Below are 12,815 nucleotides of genomic sequence, written 5' to 3' on the forward strand. Positions count from 1 at the left end.
CGCCTGGTCCATTATACTCCTGCTATGAGTGAAACCATCCGGTATTTTTCTTTCTCTTTCTGGCTTATCTCACTAAGCATGATCTTTTCCAGCTCCAAAACAGGTAATTTTTAATGCCGTGTGTGTGTGTGTGTTTTAGAGAGAACTATTTATGTACTCTTTATGGTCTTTGAATTTTAAACAGTTAAAAACAAAAATAAAGGTCCATAGAATAAAAATTATAAGGTGAAGAAAACTGCAAGGATGTCTTTGAAATAGAGTATAAAAAAGCACAATAAACACTTTGTTCTATTAATAAAAGTAGGATTTATCTATTAAAAGACAAAGACCATTTGGGACAAATTTAGCTTACATTTTGGCTTATCTAATTTTTTCTTAATGCTTAAAATTATGGTCTATTAACTCTACAAGAGAGTTTCAGGCTGTTCAAGAAACTGCTTATTTTGCTGAGGTAGGTCACATTTCCTAAGCTACTGGAAATGTAATGATCTTCAGTATATTTTCAGTACCTTGAAGAAATGTTTCAATTTCATAAACTTGTATTTTTTCCAGAATACTTCAGTATAGAAAGAAATAGTCTTATGATTTCTACCTGGATTTTTGCAGATGTTAACATCAAGAGTACATGTATCGCACTTGAAGTGTGTGATTTTTATAATATGTGATATATAAGATATATGCATTTTGTCTCAATAAAGTTGTTTTTAAAAAGATATATAGGCCATGGCTTTAATTTTGTTGTATTCATCATAGCTCAAACATAATTAGCTGAATAGAAAAATCTTTTCTTAGAGGTTTTCAGTGATAAGCATTACATTTTATTCTTTCTTTCTTTCTCTTACATTGATCCAAACTGTACACATCACTGATTTTGTCCAACTCTAAAGTGAAGTATCTGAAGTATCTTCTGGCACGTGCATATTCTTTCACATTGTACCCTCCATCTGATATAGGTGTTTTGCTAATAGCTTTTGTGTTTTGTGAGCCTGATTATTGTCATTAATTTCATGACTGGCATAGTAACTCCTTACCAGTAGTTTTGTTTTAGTTTTTAAAGATTTAAGTTGCAATTTAAATCATTTTTGCCTCCTTGTATTTCCTTGCATACTGGCTTACATTAATAACTGAAAGGTAAATTTAATTTCTAACCTGCTACATTTAGACTCAAATGCTAGGGAGAGCCATATTTTTCACTTTAAAGTTCCATTTTATCCAGTATTCAGTATAATGTTAGAATCGGCTATGCTAAAATTTAAGTTCAGCGAGTTATATGAAAAAGAATAGTGGTATCTAATGAAACACCCTCCCAACTTTCTAACCAATACTCCTGCCTATTAGTTTACTTTTGAAATACCAATCAGAATTTGTTACATATTGGAGATTATCTTAATGCTTTTTCCATAAATTTTTAATATCATTAATATGAATTACAAGTTTAGTGGTAAATTGAACCAGCTTTGTTCAGAATAAACTTAGGTAGTTTTGTCACCTTTTCTGTGTTGGGAAGACTACTGTACTTTAACTACAGTGAAACTTTTGCACTCAGTTTGTTTTGCAGTTAGGTGAAAGAATTTATAAAGAATTCCTTTTCTCTATAGTATTAACATGAATTCAATTTTTTTTATTTTATAACTATACATAGTTTTGGGTGCCCACTTATATGAATTATTTTAACAGTTAATTTATTACTTTTCCCTGGTTAATGCTAATTTGGATTAAATAAATTCTCAGTCCTTTAAAGTTATTCCATAGAAAAAGTTTTCTTGGGCCTCTCTGGTAGCATCTGGGTAAGTCTCATGCTGTCACAGCATTTCCTGAGTTTGATTCTGGCTGGGGAACTGACCCATATGGCACAGCAGACCTCTCCTATCTTCCCCACTGCTCCTTTCAGCAGTGTATTTCAGTAGATGTGCCTGTTCCACGCTTCACTCTGGTGAATTCTTTCACCCCCGCCCCACCCACACCTCTGGCCTATACCCAAACTCTTATATGTATAAATAAATAAAAATAAGTAAAGAAAAAGGTTTTACAGTTTACTGTGTGTTTAACCAGATTTTCTAGTGCTAGGTATCTTTATTTAACATTTTAATTCTGACTGTATTTTTTTATGTTAGATTATTTTTTTCAATAATAAACATTTTTAAACATCTTTAACACCATTTTGTTGTCCTAGTATAATATTAAATGAGGTGATTTCAGAGGGATAACTTTGATAGGAATAAGAAGTTTCATTCATGGTGTTCAATGTTGACTTTTTCATTTTCAACATATCCCTTTTAAACATTGTTAATGTTGTAGTTGCTTTCAGCTTTAGCTTAGTTTTTTGACTTTCAACTCTGATTAACCTTGACAAAAAATAACTTACCAAAAAAGATATTGCATGATTTATAGCTTTATTTAAGAATGAAACAGTTGGACCTGGGAAAGATGGAGAAAACTAAGAAATTCTGGGGTTCTCAGAGACTTGAACTACTAGAAGTTCACTTTTGAAGGTTCTCATCAGATTGATCACAGTCTGCACTTGCTTTGTGTTTGTTCTCAAAATTCAGTTCCTAGGAGAGCAACAAAAGTGTTGGAATCCTTGTCACCACCGTGTTGTCGGATGTTTCTTTTGTATTGTGGTGGGTGGTATACAGGAGTATGGGTGGCTGCCCTGCTGGGATCATGGGGTATAGGAAGGAAGTAGAGAAATATAGAAAGGGATTCTAGCAGTTTGGGAAAAAACAAACAGACCAGCAGATGAATTAACAATGTGAAAGATAAAAAACAAGAAAACTTACACTTTTCTCATCACAATACAGTTAGGTTGATAGATGTACACAAATACGATGTTTATTCTTAAAGTATTGTCACTAACCTGTTCAGCTATAAACATCCCTTACCCAGTGGTGGATAACCCAAAGTTCCATCCTTCTGTTGTAGAAATTATGTTTGGCAACTATAACTCTTGGAGAGTAATTTGGTTGAAGGATGGTGGAAGCTAGATTTTAAGAAGCTAAGATGAAATTAAATGATAAGAAAGAGGAACCAAGAGGTATATATCACAAAGAATCATTTTATAATATTGTTAGATGACTTTAAATGTGGGATAGCCATCTGCAAAGAATGAAAGGATAGGAGTAGAAGAATGCACTGTAATTATTCTATAACGTCAGGTATATACCAGGACATTCTGTCCATTTATTTAAAGGATCTGGACTGGTGAGTTGGTCTATATAATGGGAATGACATATCTTGTACTGCTTCAGTGTTACTATATTTTTGAATAATAATCTCTTTTATAGTTTTCTGTGTCCTATCAGTTTCTTTTTAAGATTGTTTTATAAAGGCAAAAAGATTATGTGATATACACAAATGACTGATATTAAACAGGTACAGTAACCTCAAAATTGGATATTTTTGCTTTGGTACATTTAATAAAACAGAGTTCCCTGCTTTGGTATATAGATGAATAACTTTGGGGGGAACCCACATTGTTTTTAAAGTATTCTTTTCCTGTGGTTATTTTGCTAGTGGTATAATCTGCTTGTTGTGAAACTTTTTCTTTTTAGCTTACATCTGAAATGTTTGAAGCAGATCTTGAGAAGGCATTGTTGCTAAGCAAATTAGAATATGAAGAACATAAAAAGGTATTTGTTCTTTTATTGATTTAGATATTTTAGATGTTCAAATGGTCATAGGTTAGGAATGACCTTCCTGAAACTCCTTTAAAGTTTGTCCTCAAAATTCCTCGAGAAACACAATACTAGCAGAAAATTTTTATAATATCTCCTCAAGTTTTTAGAGATGTGTGAACTTTGTGATTTGGAATGTTTAGTTTAGAAATTATTTACCTAAGATGAAGAGAAGAAATTTAATTAACACCAGATTTTTAAATGAATATAGAAAATAAGATTTAAACTTGTAAGTAAGTATAAATACAAGAGCACCAATTAAGAAACTTTTTGCTTGAGTGTCTGTAATAAAATAAACAGGAGGCCATTTTTGATATATTGTCCTGTGAACTCAGCATTTGTTACTAAGCTGTGATATTGGTTGTGTAGTGTTATGTATTCTGTAACTTAGAACCAAAGGAACAGTTATGCTAAAAAGTAGTGTTATTTCCTAGTTTCTGTATTTAAATTGTGCACTTATTAAATTCATATTATATAATATTTTACATGTAATATTTACATGTATTGAAGGTTTTTTTTGTTTTTTTTTATAAAGTTCAACTTGTCATTGTTCAGTGGTTAGTCATGAGTGACCTCTTGGTCATCCTCAGCTGCCTTTAAATTGTGCCATTGTGTGGTAGCTCTTTCACTCAAAAATGAAGGAGGGAAAGAAATTATAACTCAGAGAAGAGAGCAAAATCAATTAGAAGTTGAAAGGCAACTATCCTTTATGGTTTCATTCAGGGGAATATAGAGGAACAAAGCGATAGACAATACCAAATAAAAACAAATCCTAGAAATCTGACTGTAGAACTGAGACTACTACATGCGGTGTGTGGAGTAAAATGTAAAGGGAATCAATGGACTGTGGTGGAGGATTATGGGTGTTGTGATGGTATGTGGTAACACATATGAAGACGTGTGAATTTACATCTTTGAATTAGAGTGCTGTAAATCAATGTTACCTCAATCAAAAGCAATACAAAAAAAAAAGACATGCTAAGTAAAAGTTTAAAAAAATTCACAGCAGATTTCTTTGCTATTTTTGTTTTTAAACATCCTTGTTTATTTTTTGAGGATATAGAATTTCTTCCTTAAGGTGTGATCTCCATAGTTTCCCCACAGTCCTCTCCTACCCCCACCATCTTCGTTCCTCCTACTCCTTATACCTGTCCTTTGCTCTCTCCCTTTCTCTTCTTCTTTCCCTCTCTTCCTGAATGTCTTTAGACAGTCTACTTTCAAGAGTCAGTCCTACGGGTTTGTCTGATTCTTTGTTCCGTTTCTCTAGATTCCATATATAAATGAAACCATTATTTATCTATCTTCTTCTGGCTCACTTCACTTAATTAGACTAATCCCTTCTAGTACATTCCATATTTCTGTAAATGGCATGAGTTTATCTTTTTTGATCACTAATTAGTATTTCATTGTGTGTAAGAACCACATCTTGATCCATTCATCTGTTCTGTGGTATTTAGGTTGTTTGACTATTGTAAATAGTGCTGCTGTAAATATAGGAGTTCAGGTTTCCTTTCAGATTAGTAGTATTGTGCTCTTTTGGTAGGTAGCTAGGAATTGAATCACTGGGTCATATGGCAAAGCCATTTTTAGTCTTTTAAAGAATCTCCCCACTTCTTTCCATTGGGGCTTGTCTAGACTACATTCCCCCAAACAGGGGGTTCCCTTTTCTCCATACACTCTCCAGCACTTGTTGCTTGTAGTTTTTGATACCAGCCATTCTTACAGGTGTGATGTGTAGTGTCTTATTGTGATTTTGATTTACATTTCTCTGATAATAAGTGATGATGAGCAATTTTTATATGTTGGTTTCTGAGGCTCCCTAATATAGAACAAAGCCCTGTGAGACCCAGGTTAGTATACTGGTCTGCTCAGAGGTGCTGGTAGCTGAGTGATGAGTGGGATGCGCTTTCCCTACTTTGCTCTTTGTTAATAGTTTACTGATGGGGAAAAGGATGAAAGTTGTCAGCAATTTGGATCTACTAATTCTGAAAATAAGAGGAGAGAAGGAAGTAGACGGTTTTGATAAAATATACTTTCAGTCAGTTTTCTTGGAATAGTTAGTAGTCTTAATATCTAAAAGGCTTTTATAGGTTTTATAATGATTCTCAGAAAATGGAGGAACTCCTTTTGTATGCAGTAACTGGTTTGATGTCTTTTTTTTTAAAAAGATTATGTATACAGATCTGGGTTATAGATCAGAAGTACAAGGTGTCAGAGGATTCACCAGAGACAGAATGGGGAGTAGAAAAGGCAGATGTACTGAAATAACACTGCTGAGGGGAGCAGCAGTGGGTGGGCCAGGAGAAGTCTGCCACACCATGTGTGTCACCTCCTTGGCCAGGGATCGATCTTGTGCTGTAGTGGCTGAGGTAGCTTTATAATACTGTACTTTAACCCACTTGTGCCACCACAGAGGGCCCGTCATTGATATAAAAATTATATTAGCCTAGAGATTTTTATAATAATTGTAGAGTTCAGGTTGGCATTTTCTATTCTGTTCCACTACTCAATCACCAGATATTTTTTTTAATTTTAAAATATGCTAGGCATAATGAATAAAGATAATGAAAAGATCTCATCCCTTGAGGAGGAAGTCATACATGTAGAGTTTAATATTGAGAGATGTATGTTCTCAGTGCCACAGGATTTTCTGTGTCTTTCATATGGATATGGGGTTAGGAAAGGATTCTTAAATAGTAGTTTTCCTAGATGCAGAAATTCACAGCATAGGCAGGAAGCAAGGTGGCATTCTCAGGGAAGGAGTGGCAAGTGTATAAGATGTATACATGTGAGAAAGTACAATATGTTTGTAAAACATAATTTAGAAACCTAGAGTCGCTGAAGATACTGCCAGAATAGAATATAAAGAACCTCATATACCAGGCTAAAGAGAGTGGGTTTTACACATTTTAGAAGATAGCTATTGAATATTTTTAACTTTTAGATTGATTTCAGGTTTTCATTTCAGAAACTCATGCTGTACAAGATGTACTCATGCTGTAGAAGATGTATTGAGGGAGGAGGAGAAAATAGATTTTAGAGTTTTTTTTTTAAAAAGATTTATTTATTCATACAAAACTGGGGTACAGGCCAGAGATGTGGAGGGTGAGAGGATTCACCAGGGACAGAGTGGGGAGCAAACAGGCAGATCGATGAAGTACACTGCTGAGGGGAGCAGTGGGCGGGTCAGGAGAGGTCTGCCTCACCATGTGGTCACCTCGGGGGCATGCGGGGATCGAATTCATGGGGAAGTGGCTTAAGCTTCTTAGTGCAGTGCTTTAACCTGCTGCGCCACCAGGGAGGGCCGATTTTAGAGATCTTTAGGGGATGAACTTAACAAGATCTAGTGAGTAATTTGGATATAAAGTGTATAGGAAAAGTGGGCAAGTTTCCTAGCCTAGATGGTTATGTAGATGATGGTAGTATTTAACAGGGTACTTACCCCTACTCAAACAGGGAAGACAAGAGTAGTGAATACAATTTGTTTGAAGATGCTTATTGAACATTCCAGTTTTACATGTACAGAAATTCTCAGTGTATATATGACTTTAAACTTTGAATCTGAAGAAGTAAGGTTATAATGTATAAAAATAGGTTGTGAATAGAATGATGTAAATAATAGTTCTATTTTTAAGAAGGGAGTTGGGAAAAAGAAAGCCAGTGAAAGAAATTTAAGAGTGGTCAGGAGTAGATTGAGAAAACCAAAAAATACTTGAAAAATTAATGGCTGTGTATTTGGCATTTAAAAGGAGTTTGACTTTAATTTTAGGTAAGAGAACAGTGTGAGAAAAGAAACTGAACATAGATCTTTGTATTAGATTTGGTCTTGAAATGAAGAGGGTGGCAAAAAGAAGGCACTATAACCACAGTCCAACTTTTTATTTTAATATTTAAGAGGCAATAGATTGAATATGTAAATAATTATCCTTTGATACAGTTTGACTAGACTAAGCTTAGAACTTTATTTGCCTTTTGTCTTTAAAAAATACAACTTTAAAAAACTGCATATGATTGGTGAGTTGATTTACTAGTGCCAATCAACTTTAATTATTTTTGTTAATTTTTTAGGAGTATGAAAATATTGAAAACCCTTCAACTCAGTCAAAGGTTATGAATAAAAAAGATAAAAGAAAGAATCATCAGGGAAAAGACAGACCTCCTACGGTATCTCTAAAAGATTTTCAATCTGAAGGTAATAATGTACAGAATTTATTATGCTAGAAAAACTAGTCCAATTATTTGCATATTTAAGCTGTAAGTATCCTTCTAATTTTTTTTAAGAGTATAGTTGTTTTGTTAATGTATTACTTTGGAATCTAAAAAAAATGTAGACTTATTTAGGATAAACAAACCCATGGAGGTTAAAATAACTTTAAGTAAGGTAATTAAACTGCAGTTAGAATTTTTGCACTTCTGGTTTGTTCCTTTTCTAAAACTCACTGAAAATAGAAACTGACTTTTGCAGCTTTTGAGTCAACTTGAACCATATTGCATTTATACATAAAGTGATTTGTCTTGCACTAGACACTTTAGCTTGGTCAGCCTTTTCAAGTTTATAACTGCATCTTTGAAAATTAAAATACAAAATTTTAGAATGGGACTTATCAGAAAAGTCTTATAATTATTATATTTTATTGAACCGAAAAGGCAGAAGGAAATTATATAATTTACCAAACTTTTGAAGAAAGACCACTGTTAAATAACAAAAATCCAACTGAGTTGATTTTAAAGTCTGATTGGCTTTATTAAATGATTCAAGAATTGGATAATAGCATACCATCTAGCAAGTAGCAATGTACTCTGAAATGCTATTCAAAAGGAAAGTTTTTTATAGGCAGAAAAAGGGCAAGGTAAAGAGATTTTGTTTTCAGGCTTCAGTAGCCTGTCTCTGAGTGATGGGTAAGTGTCATGTCACAGATGACCTCATTTCTGTTGGGGAATGAAAAAGATTACTTCATTGGTGCTGACCAGAAATTTCCCTCTTGGCTAGTTATGTAGGACAACTTTCCTGGGGAAGCTTGCCCTCGGCAAGAGTGTTAAAACAGCATTTAGATTTGATGTTAAATCTTGGTGGAATTGGCACAAGTGCCTCCATTTGGTGGCCTCATCTTCTTTTTCTAACCCTATGAGACACATTATTTTTGAGTGTGGGAAATGGTGAAAACCCTAAATCAGTGCAATATAATATTCTATCCATTATTTATATGTGCCATCTTAAATATAAATAAAGTGAAATAAAAAGAGGGGCAGAGACAAGACATAATAAAACGGCTATTATGCTGGCAGCTTCTCCATCAGTTACTACTTGAAAACAGCTGCCACATAAACATATCTCACCAGCTGATTACTAGCATCCCTGGATGAATTCATGCATCTTTCTCCCTGAGGTCTGTGCTTGTTACTCACTAAGGTTTGGAACAAGAAGAGGTAAGGGGAACTTTACATATTTCTATTCTTGGTGGGTGAACCAACTTGGGAAGACATAGGCTCTGGTTTACACAGACTGGCACAAGGGAACAATACACACTCAGGGAGTGTGCTTTTTCACTGAGCCATGGGACAGACAGATCAGCCCCTGAGCATTGGTTTGCTTATAATGTGAGTAGGGACAGAGCAATCTGCTGTGAATTGCAGTCTTCCAATATTAAGATAAGGACATGGGAGAAGACTCTGGTCATAGAATTGAGCTTGGTCTGATGGCAGAAAGAGAAATAGCAGTAAAAGCATGTCAGTACTAGTGTGCCATACCCCATTAAATCGTAAATACTTATTCCAGGCATCTGGGCTCCTATTTCCCCACATGTTTCCCTTCTGTCACCTTGATAAAAAATGAGGATACTAAAAGTAAAGCCATAATATCACCCTTTGGGGGTAAAAAGAAAAAAAAAAAAAAGGACAGCATCCATAGGAAAGGAGGTGCAACCCAAAGAAAACAACATGGAAAAAGATGATGAAGCTGAATCCAAACTTTATGACTCAGAATTCTAGAGGCAACAAGGAATTCAAAGAACAATCATAAAGAAGCTCAACAAAGTGTGAGACTCAAATACAGAGAAGTAGAGTCAGGGCATTAAAAAAGATACTCAAACAAGAAAGTTCATAAAAATATTAAAATTAAAAAAATACACAAGCAGAAACAATGGTTATGAATTATATCATGAAAGAATTTTAAACAGCATGGAATGCTTAATAAGTAGACTTAATCATGCTGCAAAAATAATTTCAGAAATGAAAGATTAAAAACAAAGAACCGAATTGGAAGAGGGACAGAGAATGATTTAGGAAATAAAGTTTTAGGAAAAACTATAAAATATCAGACCTGATTGGAAGAAGCAGCAAAATGGTATTCCTGAGGGTGAAGAAAGAATACTATGGATGCTTCTGTAGTGGTAGTGCTATAGTGACTAACCTTGAAAGGGGAAATCCTATACTTTCAAAACACTAGCAAGGATATAAAACAATGAATAGAAAATAAAAGCAAACAAAACAAAGAAACAAAAGCTGTGGATTTTCCAGACTGAAGGAAAGAACTAAGGCAAGAAAGAAAAACATCTAAATTTTAAATGTGAAATAACCCAGACCAAAACACATCATTATTAAATTGTGAAAAGTCACCAATAAAAACAAAATATTAAGCTACCAGAGGGAAACATCATGTAACTTACTTAAATGCTTTTAATCAGGCTCTAATCGGATTTTCAACCAAAACTAGCTAGAATTGAGTGGAATGACATAATCACAATTCTAAAAAGGAAAAATGGTCAGCCAAGAATACAGTGTTCCACAAAATTAAAAAATGATGGAGAAATGAAGGCTTTCCCAGGCAAACAAAATATCTAATGGAAGCTTACTACCACCAAGCCTGCCCTATGAGAAATGCTAAAAATGTCCTTTTATATAAAAGGAAAAACATGAGACCTTGAGTGAGGTGATAAATAGAGTCACAGTGTCTGAAACAGAAGCAATATGGGACAACAGTAAGACAAAGGGGAGAAGAAAAGAAAGTATATAGTCAACTTGTAGGCAATCAGTACAAAACAGGACTAGTTTACATAATAGGAAGTTTAAGATAACCCTCATAGTAACTATAATACAAATATCTGGAGCACAGACACTTGAAGAAATGAAGAAACAGCCACCAGGAAAAGCCATCCAAATGAAAAGGCAATAGAAACATATGGGAAAAGAAACAGAATGGTAGAACAACAACAAAAAACCTCCAAAAGAATGGTGATAAATCTCATATAGTATATCAATAACTACCTTAAATGTGAATGGTCAACCCATAAGTTAAAAGACACAGAATGACAGGTTAGATAGAAAACCTAATCCATCTCTGTTGTACATATTGAAGTCTCAGCTCTAAAGATAAACACAGATATAAAGTAAAAGGCTGCAGTAGCATATTCCAAGTCAGCCATACAGAAGTAAAAAAGCAAGAACTGCTATTCTCATATCTAATAAATTATAATTTTAGCTATAAAAGATAATTAATGGCTAAGCCAGGCATGATATAATAATCAAATGGCAATAAAAATTTATAATTGTCAACAGTATTTATGTACAAAACACAAGTGTTCTCAGTTATTAATATATCAGTATATGTGCTATAAAACAGCACATTGACACAACAATAGTAGGAGATATTAGCACATCATTTCTATCCATAGAAAGCAAACAAGGAAATAAAGGAAATAATGGTCTTAAGTAATGAATTGCATCAATTTAATATATGTATACAGAGATTTCTGTCTCAAAAGAATTGAATATACATTGACCTGAAATGCACAGAAAACATCAAGGATAGATCATATACTGGGACACAAAACAAGCCTAAAAAATATATGAAAATCAAAATTTTATCAAGTATCTTCTTTGATTAGAATGGTATAAAACTAGAAATCAGCCCCAAGAAGAAATTGAAACAAACAAACAAACAAAAAACAAATGTGGAGGCTAAAAAAAAAAAGTTTGAATAGCTGTTGGGTCAAAGGAGAAATTAAAAAAAATGAGTATGACATAATCTACTAGTCCTATAAAATGAAGCAGAAGTGATCTAAGAAAGCACATAACCCGCATAACTAAACAAAAGCAATACCAAGTAGCCTAATTTTGCATCTGAAGGATCTAAAACAGGTGATTCACACACACACACACACGAAAAGAAATATGGCAGTCAGGCTAGAAATGACCAAAATAGAAATAAAATTAAAGCACTGCACTGAGAAGCTAAAGCCACATCAGCATGAGTTTGATCCCTGCCTGCCCCAAAGGTGACCACATGGCGTGGCAGACCTCTCCTGACCCGCCCACTGCTCCCCTCAGCAGTGTACTTCGTAGATCTGCCTGTTCTGCTCCTCACTCTGTCTCTGGGGAAGCCTCTTACCGCCCCTGAGCCTCTGGCCTGTTCCCCAGTTCTTGTATACATAAATAAATCTTAAAAAAAAAAAAAAAGAGGTAAAGGACCCAGACATTAACAACTCTAAGATATTGTCAAAAGAAATGAAAGAATATTCCTTGTACATATGTTGGAACAATAAATACTATTATCATGGCTATATTACCTACAGCACTTTATAGATTTATAGATTCAATGCAGTATCTATCAAAATTCCAATGTTTTTTTCAAGAAAATAAAACAAAAATAGAAAATTGTATAGCTCTGCAAAAAGGCCTGAATAGCCAAAACAATCCTGAGAGACACGAGGAATAGAGGTGTCATATTCCCTGACATCAAACTATAGTACCCAGATATAGCAATCAAAACAGTATAGTATTGGAACAAAGATCAATACAGTAAAAGGGATAGAATACAGAGCCTAGGAATAAACCCACAGTTAATTTTTCACAAAAGAACCATGGCCAGGCAATGGCGAAAGTTGTCTCTCTGAAAAATATAAATTTGCACCTGCAGAAGAATGAAGTTCAGTCATACTTAACTCCACACACAAAAAGCAATTGAAAATAGATTAAAGACTGATACATGGCCCAAAATATAAAATACATATAAGAAAACATTGACAATATATTCCTGGGTGTGAGTTACAACGATGTATTTGGGGGCACAAACCCATTGGCAAGGGAAAGGAAAACAAAAATAAATGGTACTACGTTAGTTTAAAACTTTTGTATCATGAAAGA

The 12,815-nt window shown here is 34.1% G+C and overlaps 1 protein-coding gene across 5 annotated transcripts in view; it reads left to right on the top strand.

Moving 5' to 3' along the window:
* GKAP1 (G kinase anchoring protein 1) overlaps nt 1-12,815 on the top strand; it is a 58,697-nt gene that overhangs the window by 23,527 nt on the left and 22,355 nt on the right. For 4 of the 5 annotated variants that reach the window (XM_012721121.1, XM_004677536.2, XM_004677537.2 and 1 more), the window contains 2 exons: nt 3,552-3,629; nt 7,743-7,866. In XM_012721121.1, coding sequence (XP_012576575.1) covers nt 3,552-3,629; nt 7,743-7,866 — 202 coding nt within the window. The remainder of the gene's footprint in view (nt 1-3,551; nt 3,630-7,742; nt 7,867-12,815) is intronic. The other variant, XM_012721122.1, reaches the window with a different exon arrangement.

This window comes from Condylura cristata, unplaced genomic scaffold (genome assembly GCF_000260355.1).
Source record: "Condylura cristata isolate star-nosed mole 26May11 unplaced genomic scaffold, ConCri1.0 scaffold00006, whole genome shotgun sequence".
Classification (NCBI taxonomy): Eukaryota; Metazoa; Chordata; class Mammalia; order Eulipotyphla; family Talpidae; genus Condylura; species Condylura cristata.